Raw genomic sequence first — 17,021 nt, forward strand, 5'->3', positions numbered from 1 at the left:
CGCCCCGCGCCGGCCGGCCCTCCGCGATCGGCTAGCCTCGCCTCCCCGCGCCGCCAGCCCGGCCCCCTCCCCATCCCTCCCTTCGCCTCGCCTCGCCTCGCCTCGCCTCGCCACCCCTCCCCTCCCCTCGCGGCCGGCGGAGGGATCCGCCGCTCCCGGCGCCGCAGCCTAGCCTGGAGGGCGGTGGGTGGGGCGCCCGGCCCGCCCGGCCGGCCGCGGGAGGCGCGAGGCGGGGCCGCGGCCAGATCCGCCCCCTCCGGCCCCGCCCCGCCGCCGCGGGCTCCTCCCATTGGCCCCCCTGCCTGCCCGTCAGCCCCGGGCCCCACCCCTCAAGCTAGGCTGAGCTGTGCCTACGTCGGCCTCGACTCCCGGGGGCTGGAGGAGTTACCTTTGGAGCCCGAAAGGAGGAAGGAAGCAAAATATCAACAACGCCGAGGCGGCTCGGGCGCTCGGCCCCGGTTCCCCCTGCCCGCCGCGCGCCTGTCCGCCCCCGCGCCCCCGGCGGGGGCCCAGGCCCCCCGGCGCCGCCCAGGGCCCGCGCGGACGCCGGCCTCATTTGTTATTCCCCCCGCCCGGAGCTGCGGCTGCCCGGTGTTGAAGATCCCCCGGACCGGGGGCGAGGGCCACCCGTCCCAGCCGTGACACCCCCTTCCCCCAGCGGGGCCGGTGAGTAGGGGAAAATAATGCGCCTGCCGCTTTAAGAGGCCCCCTCCCCCACCCCGTCCTGGGTTTGGGGTGGAGGGTGGTCGGGACCGTCCCCCTGAGGGGTGGGATGGGGTGGCCCCCGGGTGGGAGGAACTCGCGGAGCTGGCTGTTTCCGGGCGGCGCCGGTGGGAGACTACGTGGGGGGCTGCTTGTTTGTGTGGGGGACGCGGCCGGGGGACAAGTGCAGGGGGCTCATTCCCCTGCGCGTCGGGGTCGGGGTGGGGACCCGCGCTTGGGGACGCGCCCGGCTGCGGGTGTCCGGGGTTACGACGGCCTCCGAGTGGTCTGCCGAAGGGGCGCCATCCTCAGAGGGGGTCTCCGGTGACAGCCGGGAGCGACTGACATTTTAACAGGCGGCCCTCCCTCCCTCTCCCTCCTCGCGCCGCCTGTTCACTCCTCCTTGGCCCGAAATGGTGCAGAAGGGGGCCTGGGAGGGCGGCGGGAGGGTGGGGGCGGGGGGAGCCGCAGCTGTTTGGGAAGCGGGGGAGGGAGGGGGGACGTCGTTCAGATGACACCGGGGTGGTGGGTTGGGGTGTGTGAGTGTGTGTGTGTGTCCGGGGCCCGGGTTTGCCGGGTGCCTGTGGAGTTGGGACGCGGGGCCGCCGCGGGCGTGGGCACGCTCGACCCTTCCTGGGGACCTCCTGCCCCCGTTCCGAGACCCCTGATCTGGTTCGGCAGCAGCCCCAGTCGGAGAAACCCTGGCCAGAAGTTTGCAGCTGTTCAACATCTGGGCACGAGTTCTCCAGTCCCTCTCTCCACCAATGGCAGGCTGGACTGGTCTGGGAGTGGGGGTCGACGGAGAGTTTGGGGGGCTTTCGGGGAGGGAGGGCCAAAGGAGACTGGGATGCATCTTGTGTCTCGCGCCCACGCCAGCCCCCTCCTGTCAGGTTGGGGTCTTAGGGGGATGAGCAGAAGGCTCCTTCTTCGTGATTCCAGCCGACCTCTCAGCAGCCTCCGGAGGTCTGTCCCTGTGCGGGGAGGGTCCCGGTTGGGGGCACACTTTGCACCACGACTGGGTTACCTCGGGTTTGTCCTTCCGAGTGGGAGGCTCTCTGTACCTCCTCCTAAACGGTGCATTGTTGGTGGGTTGGGGGAGGGTACAGTGGGTGGATCCTGTGTCCCCCTTCCCTGTGCCCAGTCCCCTTTGTGAGGGTTCCCAGTTGGCCTGGTTTCTTTGGTTTGGGGGGTGGCCCTCCCCCCCTCCCTTAGCCCCTCCGCGGGTCTCCTAGGCAATTCGGGGGCCAGCCTGGACTATGGGAAGTTTGCCGTCTGGGGCGGTGACCTTGGGCTGCTCTGGCCTCAAAGTAGGAGGGGAGCCCAGGCCAGCTGGAGATTGGGTGTATTGAAGTTAGGGAGCTGTCCGCCTCCCACTTGTCCTCAAACCCTGGACAGGGAGGTCCTGGTAGCCAAGGAGAGCATTGAAAAGGCACATGTCAGTGTTCACAGCTGTCCAGCCCGCCTGTGGCCGCTGGGTCACACCCGCCCCAGGACTTAGCCTGGCTGTCCCAGCTCCCACGGCCTGCCTGGGAATGAATTTCCTTCCTGTGGTTTCCCAGTGTGTTGGGCAGGAGGTGGGGGCGGGGTGGGATCAGCGTGAGGGTGGCTGAGGACCCGTTTATGTGGGGTGACTGGGGGGACACTAGAGCTGATGTGTGGCTCTTTCCCACTTTGTCCTAGCACAGGCGTTTGGACCCTTAGGTGTCAGTGGTCATATTCTCTTTGTTGTCTCTCCCCCACCCCCCACCTACTCTGTATGTGCTTGTGTGTGTGTGTGTATTCGTGTGTATAGATTTGTAAGGGAGGGGTCTCTGGTTTCCCTGGAAAAGGAAGAGTTTTCACTCACACTCCTCTGAGACCAGAGAGGTTGAGCCTTTTGCCTGAGATCACACAGCAAGTCTGTGTCAGAGCTTCAGTCTCACTGCGCTGTTTCAGGCATGGCTTCGTAGTAGGGAGAGGCCATAAGAAGGAAGCCACAATTCTTGCCCTTGGAACCCCTGGTCCAAGGGAAGAAGTGGGACCCGGTCAGAGAGCATCATAACCCTTGTGTTGGGGGATGGGCGTGAGAGGTTCCTCCGGGGCTTCTGTGCCCTGGACCCATTGGCTGGAGCAGAGTGGTGGGGGATTTAGAAGGGTGGCTGTTACTGCCCATTGCCCACCCCACTCTGTCCCTTCTGCTTCGGGGCTGGAGGGGCCTGGGCTTCCCAGCTCTGCCCTGGCTCCTGGCTCTTCTCACAGGCTGGGAGATATGATAGTCTTTCTGGCTGCTGTTATATAATCTTTCTCCAGCAGGTTTTTTTTTTTTTTTTTTTTAATCTTCCCTGGTCTTTCCTGGGAGGTGTGTGCTGGGGGGGGGGGTGCGTGGAGGATACACTTAGGTGGGGTCTAGAGTGTCAGAGCAAGGAGGCGGGGTGGGGGGAGGCCCACTGGCCCCTTAGGGGTCCCGGGGAGAGGAAGCCTGAGGTTAGACCCTCACTGATTGTGACCTAACCCTTCCCACTGTTCCTCCTCTGAGCCTGCCCTGGGAAGGTGTCTCTGAGGATCCTGAGCCCTCGTGCCCGCAGAGAGGCCTGGTCCTCCGCTCATCTTGCTGACCTTCTCCTGGCCACCTGGGCCTGCACTTGTGCCCACCTTCATCAGCCTTCCCGAGGCTGGCACTGCGTCCAGAATCTCGGCGCTCACGCTGGCCTGGCGTGGGTGGGCCCCGTGCGGGACACCTTGCCAGCCCCTTCTCTGCCTGTGTGGGAGCAAGAGGAGGCAGGGACAGACGGGTGGGGCCGGCATTTCCCTACTTGCCTTTGGAGCCAAGGCCCCCGTTTCTCTGCCCTTCTAGTGCGGGCGGCCGTGGCCTTACCAGAGAAGGGGAGCTGATGGGGGGTGGGTCGTGGAGGCCCGACCTCCGGGGCACGGGTCGTAGCTGGCGTCCGTTCAGTTTCCGTGGCGGACGTGAGGATCGGACGTGGGCCTGGAGTCCGCCGTCGAGGGCCAGATCCTGGGTCTTGTGGTACGGTGGTGGTGGTGGGTTCTCCCCATCCCTGGGGACCACGGCTGGGACTCTCCGGGCTCTCTGAGGCCACCTGGTCTGAGGCAATTGTCTCCCTTTTTACAGGGAGGAGGAGGAGGTGGCGAGCCGGCAGAGCCTCAGCATCACTGTAATTGCTGGTGGCTTTTATGAGCCAGTCATGGGGCCGGAGTCCGGCCAACCGACCGTCCTTCTGTCCCAGTTTGGTGGCTTACTCATGGCGGGAGGGGGAGGTGTGAGGCGCTAGCCGCTGTGCGCGGGACGCAGGACACCTGGCCGTGCTGTGGCTGATGCTGCCCGGCCTGTCCACCCCGGCAGCATGCGGGGAGGGACCCGTGGGCGGAGCTGGCTCAGGGCACAGAGGTGGCTCTAGCCTGGCCTGGGAGAGACGGGGATCTCCAAGCACTTGCTTCTCGGGCGGTTCTAGGCGGCTCTGCTGGAAGGCCTCGCACGGCGGCCTTGTGAGGACGGGGTATTCATTTTCTCTCCTGCTCCCCTGCCTGAAGCCGAGGAGAGTTTGTCCTGGAGTCTTTGGGCCCCTTCCCCCCGGCAGGGGTGCTGGGAAGGAGGGTCCCCTACAGACTGCTGTGCCCGGACGCACCTGGCACGTCCCCAGAGTTCAGTGGTGCACACGCATGAAGGTGTGCAAGTACACACGCGCGCACACGAGCGTGTGGACACCCATGGAGCCGCTGCCGGTCCGAGGGGGGCGGGGGAGGGCAGCAAATGGAAAGATGATTAAAGGCTCGGAGGCCCAGGACGGGTGGGGGACGAGGGGCGAGAACGTGCAAGAGGGAGGGCTGACCGGAGCAGGAGGCGCGGAGGTTAGACCACAGCTGGGCAGCCCCCCTGGCTGACCTCTGTCACCACCCCTGCAGCATCCCCACGTGCCCCTCCCCGAGGCCCTGGCTCGCACCGCCTCTGCCCCTCATGCTGACCTGTGCCCTGGGGTAAGTCAGCCCTCCAGGGATCCAGGAGTGTCACTAGCCTTGTGATCAGAGCACCCGGGAGTCCTGCTCTGGCTGTGGTCCCTGTCACCCTCCCCACTCACTCTGATGAGCAGGGTGGCGTCTGAGTCCTCAGGCATCGTGGGGGTAGATCCTCAGCCTGGCTGGTCCCCAAGCCCCTTTGCGTCTGATTTTTCCTTTTCCTGAGGCTGTGGCCGCAAACCCCCCCCCCCCGCCTCCCCCCCCATTCCTGGGAGCCTAGCTATGCTTCTGGCTGGTCCTGGTTGGCGTGGAGACCTGAGGACGTGTTCACGGACTCTGCGCGGGACCCCAACAGCCTTTGCAGGGATGGGAAGTGCCTGCTGTCTGGGCTGTCTCCCTCTGCTGCAGGCTGCGAAGGGAGGGACTTGTCCAGAGCTTGGCCTGTTGCTGGCCACACCCAGGCGGGACCATATTTACTCATTTAAAGTCAGCCTCCCGGGAGGCTCCGGGCTCTAGGCCTGGTCACTGACCTTGGCTTGGTGCCCCTGGCCGGGTGCTCCGGCCACTCCCCTAGGAGTTGGGCAGACCAGGGAAGCATATAGAAAAGGAGGCGTTCTTGTCCTCTGGTCAAGGGAACTTCACCGTCGGCAGTACCCCTTTGCTCTACTTTCCAGTATACTTTGGAGACCTAAAACTGAAAGTTTTGAGATCCCTGGGGACTGGAGGGAGGAAACTTCCATTTGTCGTGTCCCTGTGTGCCAAGCTCTGTGCTGGGCATGGTGACACGGAGACTTGCGTTTGTCTGCACGACTTCTTCCCAGTTGGGGAGCCGAGTCGGAGGTTGAAGCCACTTGCTTCGGGGCTCGTCTGCTCCACCCCTGTCTCCACATCACTCGATCCAGCTGGAGTAGGGAGACCTCACAGGCCCCTCTTCCCAGTTGGCAAGTGTCAGGGGCCTTGTCTGAGGCGAAGGGAAGGGTCCTGCCCTGCAGCCGGGGCCATGTAGCCGGGGGCCCGGGGAGGCCTGGGAGGAGGAAGAGGACGAGTGGAAGGACTCCCTGGCAGAGGTCAGAGGTGCGTTTGGTGGCACACTGAGGGACATGTTGCTTCGGTTCCCTGAGGAGGTGTTGTCCCCCGATGGAGTGCCACGGGAGGAGGGCCCCAGGCAAGGAGTGTGAGGGCAGGCCCCAGTGACCCCCTGCTTGTGCCCCCTCGAGCTGGGCACAGCGAGACACCAGTGCGGGAAGGCGGGCCGGGCCAGAGCTCTGGCTTGTGGGAAGGCGGGAGGCCTGGCTGGTGGGGCCTGTGCCCTGGGAGGGGTTGCTAGAACCCCCAGGGGGAGGGAGGTGCGGTGGGCCCACCTCTGTCGCTCCGCTCCACCGCTGACCTGCTGACCGGGGGGGCCTGTCCCTGCCGGGCTCTGAGTTGACTTCCGCGGGGAGACGCGAGGCGGTCCGGAGAGCGAGGGCTTCGACGGTGTGCCTCTTTTCTTCTGGACCCCAGTTGCAGCCTGGCCTGGACCTGCCGGCCCTGGGCGGCCGCCCTGAAGACAGGGTGGGGGCAGGCGGTGTCCTGGCAGGGGCTTGGTTGTGTGGGAGGTACTGAGGGGGCCCTGCGGGGGCCTCCGGGCCTAGGGCTCAGTCTGACTCTGGGATGGGCTGGGGACACTGAGCGGAGCCCTGCCTCCCCAGCCAGCTGCCTCCCTGCCTCCCTGCCTCAGAACCGGCCCCTCCACCTCCACCTCGCCGTGAGTCCGAGCAGATCCCTCTGGCCGCATGCTCCCTCGGTCCTCAGGATTGCCCCCCGCCCCGCCCCCTCCCAGCAGATACTTGGGGTTCGGGTTTGGGAGAATACGGCGTAAGAGAGCTCATCCCCAACCTCAAGAGGAAACAGTCGGTGGGGGTCGGGGGGGAGAAGAGGGGTCTGTCTCCTTTCTGGAGACTTCCTGGTCCAGGCTGCAGACAATCAAGTAACCTGGAGGCCTAGAGAATGGAGCTGATGACCTCAAACCTCGAGTTTTCTCCTTTAAAGCGTGTCTGTGTTCTGCGTTTGGTGAAGGGTCACGGTTGGGGTGGACCAGGAGGAAGGGCTGATTTTGAACGGGGTGGGGGGGACTTTGGCCTCCCCCCTCACATCTCTTCTTGACCTTTGAGCCCCTTTCCTCCAGCCAGCACAGTTGCGCCCCCCCCACCCCGCCTTTGCTGACTCCCCGGTGCACCCCCCCATGGCAGGCCTGTGGGCCCGGACTGACTGGGTGGAGACAGGTGTCCTGGCCCAGCTGTTCCCTCTTGTTTCTCCCACCTGTCAGCCCGGGGTGGGGGAAGGGGTGAGGGGCTGGCCTGCAGGGGAGGGTAGGAACCCCTCTGCCCCCTGGGTGGGGGTGGGTCCCAGTGGTAAAGTGTGGCAGAAGGGTTGAGAGTGGACAACTGGCCGGACTTCCCCCCGCTCAGAGGAAGGATTGCACCAGATCACAGGCAGAGAAAGCTGGTCGACAGCCAGGGGTCCCGGCCGGCGAGCAGAGGGTCTTTGCACAGAACCTTCACGCGAGGGCGGGATGCGGGGTAGCAGGAGGGGTGCGACTTGAATGTGGGGTCAAGTGTTTGCATAGCTGTGTGGAGGTACCCCCCTCCACCCGCCGGGCCCCCTCCATCTGGCTGGGCATCTTAGCCCCACCTGGCACCTTTCCTGAAAGCAGCAAGCTAATCCTGTAAGAGCTGCCTGGCTGGCCGCCTCAGCAGGCCCACGCAGCCGCACTGCCCGCCCTCCCCTGCCAGGGGCTTAGAGGACTGTCCTTCCAGTCCGGAGGAGACCCAGCCGCCGCCCTGAGCGGCCCCTTTAAATCCCCTGTGGCTCCCTGAGGTCATGATGTCTCTAGGAGGATTTGCCTTCTCTGATTGGATTGGCCTCTTTCGGCCCGGTGTGTACTGTGACTGTGGGTGGACGGTCACATTCTGACCCCCCACCTTGCCCGTCATCAGGATGGGTCCCACCCGGTGTGAGGGAGGGCCCAGGCCTCGGGCCTTCTCTTCCTCTCTTCTGGCCCCCGGGTTCTGGCAGTCAGGGCCCAGACCCCCTCCGTCTTCTTCAGCCGGGCCCCTGCCCTGTGGTTGGGAAGGAAAGATCTAACCGCTTTAAACAAGGGACCAGGCGCCGCCCTGGAAGAGACTGCCCTTCCGAGACCGTCCACCGCTCGCTTTCCTCCATTGTTTCCTTGTTAGCCTGCTCTCCCTTTGGTCGGGGGCCTCCAGTCCATAGTTACCCCATGCCCTCATTTCCACGGGAAGTCCCTCCCCTGGTCTAACCATCAGCCCACCCGTTTGCTATGGCAGGCGGCCCAGACACGGCACCGGTGGCGTTATGCTCACCCAACGGCTCCCAAGCTGACCCGCCCCCAAGGCCCCAGCTGCCACTTTCACTTCTGTCTCCTGAGACCCCAGAGGGAAGTTGGGTGGGGAGGTGGAAGGTGACACACTAACCGTCCCAACCGCTTCATCTGGCCAGGGGCCCTTGTCCACCACTCTCCTCTAGGCGACTGAAGCGGCTTTAGGTTCCAGTGGAAGGATCGGCCACTGTGGGAGGGAAGGAGGTTAGATAGCAGGAAGGACTGGCCCAGGATAGGAGGCCACTGCTGGGCTTCCCGTGTTTCAGAGGGCAGGGCTGGAAGCGTCGACACTGTAACTGGACAGGCAGAGGTCAGCTTGTCCGACCTCCTCAGGGCAGGCAGGGGACCGGTGGCCCTGGGGTGCCCATCGGTTGGAGTGGTGTACTAGGTCCCCATGCTCTCCCGTACGTTTACCCACTGCCCGTGCTTGGCTGGATGACTTTTTTTTTTAAGCTTATTTATTTTGAGCGAGTGAGCGGGAGAGAGAGAGAGAGAGAGAGAGAGGGAACACAGGTGGGGAAGGGCAGAGAGAGGGAGGGAGAGAGAGAGAGTCCCAAGCAGGCTCAGTGCTGTCCGTGCAGAGCACAGTGTGGGGCTCAAACCCATGAACTGTAAGACCATGACCCGAGCCAAAGCCAGACATTTAACCGACTGAGCCACCCAGGTGCCCCTGGGTGACTTCTAACAAAGCAAACTTGAGCCCCAGAGACTATTTTGAGGCCAAAACTTCAGCCCTGGGAAGTCCTCTCGGTAGCTTTGCATCTGTCTTGCCTGCTGCGCTGGGCCGCCCCCTCTCGTTTGGAGTGTTGGAAATGGATTTTAGAAATAAGGACGGGCGGAAGTAAAGGACAGCCCGCCGCATCCTTCTGCTGCCCCAGCCTTGGGGCCTTGGTGCTCAGCCGTGGGGCAGGGCTTTTCTCCTGGGGAGCCCCGGGCAGCCGTGCGGCGGGCACGCTTCACTGCCCGAGTCTCTCCTGCTGCAGCCCTCACTCCTCACTACACCTGCTCCCTTGTCCTCACCTGGACAGGCACCTGGGCACAAGTGGGGGACCCTGTTGCCTGAGAACTTAGACAGGACCACCAGGATTATTGATCAATCCAGGAGTGCCTTCTGGAGGAGAAAGATGGCACTGGAGGTCTGAGGTACCAGGAACGCCATCCGAAGTGCCTAGGGATGCTGGGGGCGGGGGGGGGGGGGCAGTTCCTGGAATGGGAAGTTGAGCCCAGATGGAATAAGGTCAGAGACACTATGCAAATCCTCATGCAAATGAGTGGTAGTGAGTCATTCCTGATCAGTCCGCCCGGTAGAGTGTGAAGCAAGGCTCAGGCTCGGGTTCCAGAACTGACCCCACTTATGACCATGACCGTGACCTTGGGCCAGTCATTACTTAGTAATCAGCAGTAGGACCCCAAGCCCTGGGTCCGATAGGCATTCCAGGTGTGCTTGGGCAGTGCGGTAGCTGACTCTCGGCTGCCAGGGCCCTGGTGTCCCCTCCTGGCGTGCCCTCCTCGTACCCGCCCTGGCTGACCCTGGGCCTCCATCGACCCTCGCCATCTGTTGTGAGGATGACTGTTCAGAAAACACCTTCCCCCTTTATCAGCCCCATCCCTACTCTCTTCTGGCCTCTACGCTGTCCTTCCCTCTAAGCTGGAGGACAGTGGACCCAACCGGGCCGTCTCTTCTGTTACCTCCCCATGGAATAAGCCACTCCGACCTCCCTTTTGGGCCTCTCCAAAGGGCACGGGAACCAAATGTCCCGGCTGGAAGGGCACTCAGGTGCCTAGTCCCTGCCACCCACCCATTGTACTGGCCAGCGGTGTAAAGCCTGGAGGGGGCGGTGACTTCTTCAAGGTCACGCTGCGATTTAGGGTCAGAGCAGGGACTAGAACCCAGGCATCCAGAATCCCTGTGTCCAGAGACCCCACGCCTCCCTGGGCTGTTGATTGCCCAACCGCACCCACCCCTGTTCTGCTAAGATTCAGTCTCCTGTGACCCCCAACTTCTTCCTGAGATCAGACTGGGTGGCTCCAGAAACTGGTGAGGAACTGGGTCCTCGGAGCCAGCCCAGAGGCCTCCGGGGAAGGCCAGAGCTGCGGTGGGCGGTGCTGGCCGCTGCCTGTGTGGGAGCTGGACACCGACAGCTGCCACAGGAAGGATGGGAGCTAGACTACAGGAAGGACAGGCTGGGGGAGCAGCGGAGGAGGCTCGGGAGACGGACCCTCACCGGAGAGGCATCTCCTGGGCAGAGAACAGGATGACCCCATCCCGGGAGATTTGCCCAGAGGGAAAGCCTGGGGTGGGGCGCGGGAGAGGTGTCCAGCGGAAGCCGCGGGGAGGGCGCCCGGGGAGCGGCCACTCCGGTCGGTGCTCCTCTGGCGAGTCCATTCCTGTCCCTTCAGCCCGAGCTGCAGAGTCTGCCTCCACTTGCCCTCCTGGGGCGCCTAGGACCCGAGACCACCCGTGCCCGGGGTCCAGCTTTCCCGGACCGCTGCTCCCCCTCCCCCCAGCCTGCCAGCCCGCCCCCAGGTCCCTGTCGGTGAGTTAAAATTAGCTCAGTGCCCAGGCTAAAAATAGCCCCTGCCCAACCCTGAGGCTGCCGGGCTGGGGGAGGGGAGATCCCGAGGGAGGGGAAGATGGTGGGAACCCGGGGTTTGGGAATCGAGCCTGCCAAACAGAACTTTGAGGGGAGGAGGCTAGGGACTGGACGGGCATCGCCTGTGCCTTTGAAAGCAGACGCTGGAGCCCTGGGTTGGACGAAGAGGCTGCCCTGGCTGGGGAGGGGCGGGACCGGAGAGGGACACCAGAGAGGAGCAGGGGAGCGGTAGGGGAGCCGGCTGGGGGCGTGAGAACTGGGCACTGCCCCCCGCTGCTGGCAACTCTGGAGTTTGCGGAGGAAGGCTCCCTGTGTGTCCCCCAGGGGCCCCGAGCCCCTGCACCCTCTCGCTGTTTGGGGCCGTCACTGGGCTCACCTGCCCACCGTACCTTCCAGAGGGCACTTCCACATGTCCCTGCTTGGGGGGAAGAGGGCTGCAGGGCCAAGAGGGTGGCCAGGAGGGCTGTAAGCTCCAGGTTGGGGTGGGAACAGAGATGGCACCCAGGGGGACCCACAGGGCTCCTGGGCCTCGTGTTCACCTCTGCCCGCCGTGGAGGCCTGCCCGCCCTCAGGAGCCCAGATGCCCCATCCCAGCGGGGTCTGGGCCCAGTCCAGGCCCCTAGGGCCTGCTTGCCTCGCCCTGCCCTTGCCCTGGGTGGGACCTGCCCTTCCCTGGCCTGTCTCTTGGCTGGACTGCAAGTATTCGGAGGGCAGGCCTGGCGGCCCATCCCCTTGTGCCCACGCACCCAGCCCAGCTCCGGGGCGCTGTTGAGCCTGCTTCTGTTGTCTGCCCGCTTCTCTGAGTCTGGGCTCCAGCCTCGCCCTCCGTCCTCTGGCCCTCTGGCCTGTCTCTGCCTCCTGCCTCTGCCCCACACTTGGCCTTCCTCTTGGCCTCTCTGCCTCTTTTTTCGCATCTGTGTGTCTGTCCCCTTCTCCCACCCCCCTCTGTGTCTGCCTCACCCACGCCTCCTCCCTCGTTAGTGAGCAGGCTGCTTGAGGCCGCCTGACTGTGGGGGTGACAGGTGGATTGGATTGTCACCCCCTCCCCCAGCGCCTGCTGCTTATTTCATGCCCTGCAGCCCAGCCACGGGGAAGGGGCGGGAGGAGGGATGACAGCTGTCTCCAGCGCCTCCTGCCTTCCCTTCCAGTCCACAGCCTGCAGCCTGGAGCAGCCTGGGAGGAAGGGTTGGAGGGCCTGCCTAATGAGAGCTGCCTTCCTTGCCGTGCGAAGCCCAGTGCTCTGTGATGGGAGGCCGCTCGCTCAGCCTCTCTGGGCCTCTGCTCCGTTTTGACCTGCACCGGTACGGCAGCTCCGGAGGCAGATAGGGGCCAAGGGCAGGCAGATGTGGGCGGGAGGCTATGGGGGACGCGAGGAGGCAGGAGAGGGGCTGGAGGCTGGCTGCTGGAAGGTACTTCTGGGCTCCCCGGGAAGGCCAGCCCTGCCACAGCTGCCCTGACCGCTCCCCGCAGCTCTCCCCACTGGCCCCAGGCCACCCTCACACAGGAACTGAGATAGCATCATTCTGAAACCCGAGAATGGTTTGAACATTGCTCAGGTACCAAGAGGTGTTAAACTGGGGGAGGCAGGGGCCTGTTTTTTCTCCCTTGCCCCTTCCAGACTGAGACCCCCTTTGGGGTGCGTTTTGCATATTGTTCGCACCTCGTTTGCATGTAGATACAACCCTCTGGCTTCCCATTGGGTCTGGATCCCGGCTTGGGCCTGGACACATGTCTGTCTGTGGGGTCCTTCTGGATTTCCTACCATCTCTGGTTCCCTTAGCCCCTCCTTCTTGTCTGGGGTGTTGTCAGATGAGCTCCTGCCCTGCGTCCCTCTCTGTTCTCCATTTGCTAAGGCTTCTCTGCAGCCACCCTTCCCCAAAGAAGGTGGGTCTGTGCCTGTCTCCCCAGGGATCAGCCCAGCTGCCATCCTCCCCCTCTGCTCTTTCCGTCCTCGCTCCCCACCCCCAGGAGGCCCACCCTGCCCAGCTCGGTCCTGCCAGCACTGCCTCGAGTGGGAGAAGCAGAAGCAGCAGCGGCCGGAGCCTTCCAAGGGCTGCTTTTGGTGACCCAGATGCTGCCAGCCTGAGGAGTCCTAGCTGTGGCCTGAGGTCAGGCGGGCCCTGGGGCTGCTGGAGCCCAAAAGCCATCCTGGCCAACCCCTTGTCTCCTTGGCGTCTTGCTAAGCCCCCTCAAGCTCTGGGCTCCAGGAGAAACAGCCAAAAGCCAGGTCTGGGAGGGCTTCGTAGAGGAGGAGGCCAGAGAGGAGAAGAGGAATGGGGGCAGGCCGGGCCAGGGAGAAAAGGTACACATCTGGAGAACAGATGCCCAGGCCTCTGGCTCCTGGCAGTTGGTGAGGTAATCAGGCAGAGGGCTCGTTAAGGAGGTCCAGGTGTTCATTAGGCTCTTCCTAATTGAGTAGGAGGGAAGCAGGACAGGATGGGTCTCCGTACCTCGGGAAGGGTCTGTATAGGGTCCTTTGTGCCCACCCGGGCCCCAGCGCCCTTCTTCCAAAGTGTGTGCCCAGTTCCTCTCCTCGCCCCAGGGCTTTCAGACTGCGGCAGCATAGAAGGGATAGAAAGGATAGAAGGGGAGAGACATTATTACAGACAGCCTGCTCTGTAGGAGGGCTCCTGGTTAGATAGGAGGAAGGACTGCCGATTCAGGGGCATCTCGTGCTCTGGCAGGTGTTGTTGGCACAGAGGTAGGGGCGGCAGTGGGCACGGGGCCCTGGGGACATGGGCGGTTGGTTATAGAGGTGCTTGGGGTCCCTTGGCAGAGACCGGGGATGGATGGAGCCTGGTCTGTTCATCCCTGACTCCCCTCTGCCGGAGGACGCTCAGGGGGTCTCTGGCTTCCCTGTCTTCTCAGCCCTGATCCCTCTCACATCCCAGCTCCCCCAGCATGAGGCGGGGGTGGGGGGGTGGTGTAGGAGATCAGCCAGGGAGCTGGTTGCCAGGCGACAGTTGCCTAAGCAACCCCATCCATGTGCTCAGGGCTGCTTCTTAGAAGACTTTAGAGTCTCACCCTCTGCACCAGCCGGAGGGCCGGGAGAGTTGAGGCCTGGAGAGGCCGGCGTGGTTGGAGGGTAGATGGTATCCAAATGGACGAGTTCGGGGCGGTTGGGGGAAGAGGGGTTCCGCCCCCACGGAGGACAGAGGGAAAGGAGCTGGTCCCGCAATAGGACTGACCGAAGTTAGACCACGAGGAGCACTTCTCACAGGGTCCCGGCAGTGACACAGTCTGCCCTTTCAGCAGACGTTTCCTGAGCTGCTCCTTCCAGGGGTGGAGTAGTGGAAAGGGCAGATGTGGGTCCTGCCCTTACGAAGCCCCAGCAACTTGGGAGCCAGGCATGAAACGGAAGCTCAGACTTGGAACTAACGGGACGGTCGTGACGAGCGCTAGAAGGGAAGGAACAGGGCGCCCCGAGGACCACGGGAACAAGGTCGGGCTGCAGGGGGTCGTGAGAGCAAACACAGGGTTCTCTCTCCACTTGGAGGAGGAGGCAGAATTGGCCATAAGCTGATAGAGGCCGCGTCTCCGCGAGAACCTGCTTACGCACAAAAGGTGGTGAGAGGGAGATGGGAACAGGGGTGTTGGAGGGAAGGTGGGTGCTCTGAGCCACAGAAGTGCAGCAGTGACAGCATTAACCAGTCTAGACTGGGGTTTTCATGGCCAGGCCCCAGAATCCAGTTGAAAAAGCCGTCGTCTTCGCCCCCTTGTCCTCCGCGTTCCCTCCCCACCCTCCTGCCAAGCCCAGATCACCGGCTCCGGAAGACACAGCCTTGGGGTCGCACGGGGAAGCAGCCTAGCTGTAACCCTTGGGCAGGGGCCTTTGAGGTGGGGCTTTGGCTGAGATGGGCATCAGAGGCAAAGAATGGGGTGTCTGTTGGGCCCCCTGGGCCGTGTGGGTGTTGTCCAAGGGGGGCAAGAAGGGGGGCAGTAGGAGGCCCAGGGCCCGTGGAGCACCTTGAGGGCAAGGAAGAGAGGAAGAGGTTCTGGGATCCATCTCTGGGCGAGAGAGGGGTACAAGACCCCTCTAGCTGTTTCCTGAAGGTCTCAGGACAGAGCAGAAACTCTCTTTGAGGCTGGGCTGGAGAAGGATGGGAAGAGGTATCCCTGGCTCCTCCCAAGTCCTCCGATCCCCTGCTTCCCTGCCCTCCGTGGCCGAGATGCCGGCAAGGGTGAACTTTGGTTTCTGCTCTGGCACCTTGGGGGCCACGGTTGAGAGGGGCTGGAAAGGCTCCAGGAAAACTCAGCAGCCGTTGGAAATGGGGGTTGGGGAGGGGGTTCCTAACTACAGGCATGTCCATCACCTGTGCCCAGGCCGGGGGGAATTGAGAACCCACCTCCCTGGACTCTGCAGTGGGGTCTCTGCCTGGGGCTCTATGGGGGGGAATCTCTGGAGGGGAGGCCTGGATTCCTAGGACCTAATCAGAGTGGCCTCAGGACGCACGGGCCTCGTGCTCACTGCCCGCTTGCTCGGTGTCCTGGAAGGCTCCGCCCCCAGTTCTCCTGGAATCACAGAGCTGAAGGGGTCCAGGGGTCGTCAACTGCCTCCACCCCACCCAGGGCCCTTCCAGGCCCCAAGGGCTCACCCAGCCTGTTAGGGCACCAGCCTCTCCCACACCTGAGAGCACGTAGCTTTTCTGGGTCAGGCTGGGTTTCCATCCCCGCGCCCCCTCCCGTTCTGGAAGGGCTCCATGTCCCGTCCTCCGTCCTGGCTGTGGAACTGGGGCTCCTCGCCCGTGGGCCATGACTGGTTTATGGGTGTGTGATATGGGGCGCCCTCTTCCCGGTGCCTGCCCCGGCCTCCCCCATGCACACCCGCGGCTGTGAACCTGGGTTCTAGACGTGGCCCGCTCCTCCAGAGCGGGACTCGGCACACTGTGACCTCTGGGCCCTATCTGACCCATGCCTGTTGTTATAAATCTGGTTTTGCTGGAGCTCAGCCACGCTTACTTGTTTATGTGTCGTCTGCTGCTGCTTTCCCGCCACAATGGCGGTCAAGTAGTTACAACAGAGCCATGTGGCCTGTGAGGCCTAAAGTAGTTGTTATCTGTCCCTTTACAGAAAAAGTTTGCAGACCTCTGCTCTAATCGGGGGGCGGTGGTCACGTATTGACTCATTTTAAGCAGCAGAGCCCTTTCTTCTAACGAAACCGTAGGCCGAGGCCCACCGAGTAGTGCCGATGGGTGTGGAGCAACCCCTGGCGGAGGGGAGACAGCCCTCCCAGCCGCCCCAGCCCCGTCGGGGACTCCAGGCTCCGGGGTTCCGTGAGGCTGGTGCGAGGACCAGCGCTCTAGCCCAGCTCTGCTGTGCTCCGGACCGGGGGCCCCAGGGCCCTGCCATCTTGGCAGGTGCACCGTGGTAGCCGCTCACGGCCTCAGCAGGTGCCCTCTGCCCACCGGGCTCCAGGACTGCAAGTGCCGTTCTAGGCCAGAGGGGCAGCCGGCGAACCCCGATGTCTCTGTTCTGGGCAGGGTCCGGGGAGAGGAAGGGGTGCGGGGCGTCCTCCAAGACCCAGAGCCCTGGACATCGGCTCTGTGTGATCTCAAACCGGAGCGTGGCAGTGCTGGTGTGGACAGAGCCTGGACCGGAGCCTGGGCCCTGGGTGCGAGTTCCAGCTGGTGCCTGGCCGCGGCCTGCCGTCGTCCCCTCAGGACATCACCATTTCCTCATTCTGAGGATGGGGCTGGGCGCTGCCCAGCCTCCCCCGGGGGTGCTGTGAGCCTGGCCTGCGCGCCTGTGTGCTGGCACTCGCCGGGCTGACAGCCGTCTCCTGGCCCTCCTCTCCCAGGAGGCTGTGCAGAAGGTGTCCTGCAGACCATGAACTGAGCCCTGGTCCCAGGCCGTTCATGAGCACAGTGTAAGGCGTGCCGAGACCCGCCACCCAGCGATCCCCTCCCCTCCCTAGCACTGAGGATCCCCGGAGAAGATGGGGAGGAAAAAGATTCAGATCCAGCGAATCACTGATGAGCGGAACCGACAGGTGAGGAGGTCTTGGAGCCACGTAGAGTGGGATGAGGAGGGCAGGGAGCTGGCCTCTGCCTCCACTCCTTCCCGCCAGTCCAAGAGGGCTTCCTGGAGGAGGGGGCCTCTGGAGGCCATCATGGAAGGGGAAGGACTGAGTTAGGAGGAGAGGAGCCCCCACCTCCCGCAGCTCTTGGAACCCCGTGTCTCAGAACTCTGAGGCTCCTCTGTTGCTGCAAGCACGTGGACCTGTGCCCCCCCCCCCCCCCCCCCCCCCCCCCCCCCCCCCCCCGCTGCCCACCCAGGAGCCATACCCAAGCCTCAGGCCATCCCTGGGCACACCCTCTCTTCCCCCAGAGGAATTCTTCCCCTCTTCCTACTCCAGGGGAGGAGCTGGGAAGCCCTTCTCTTCTCCTTCCCTG

The 17,021-nt window shown here is 63.7% G+C and overlaps 1 protein-coding gene across 1 annotated transcript in view; it reads left to right on the plus strand.

Annotated features, from left to right (window-relative positions):
* The first annotated feature begins 287 nt into the window (after window positions 1-287).
* Window positions 288-17,021, plus strand: part of MEF2D (myocyte enhancer factor 2D) — a 31,192-nt gene continuing 14,458 nt past the window's right edge. The window contains exons 1-2 of the mRNA XM_042975574.1: window positions 288-666; window positions 16,427-16,618. Of these exons, the coding sequence (XP_042831508.1) occupies window positions 16,565-16,618 (54 nt within the window). The 5' untranslated portion in view covers window positions 288-666; window positions 16,427-16,564. The remainder of the gene's footprint in view (window positions 667-16,426; window positions 16,619-17,021) is intronic.

Source organism: Panthera tigris, chromosome F3 (assembly GCF_018350195.1).
Source record: "Panthera tigris isolate Pti1 chromosome F3, P.tigris_Pti1_mat1.1, whole genome shotgun sequence".
Lineage (NCBI taxonomy): Eukaryota > Metazoa > Chordata > Mammalia > Carnivora > Felidae > Panthera > Panthera tigris.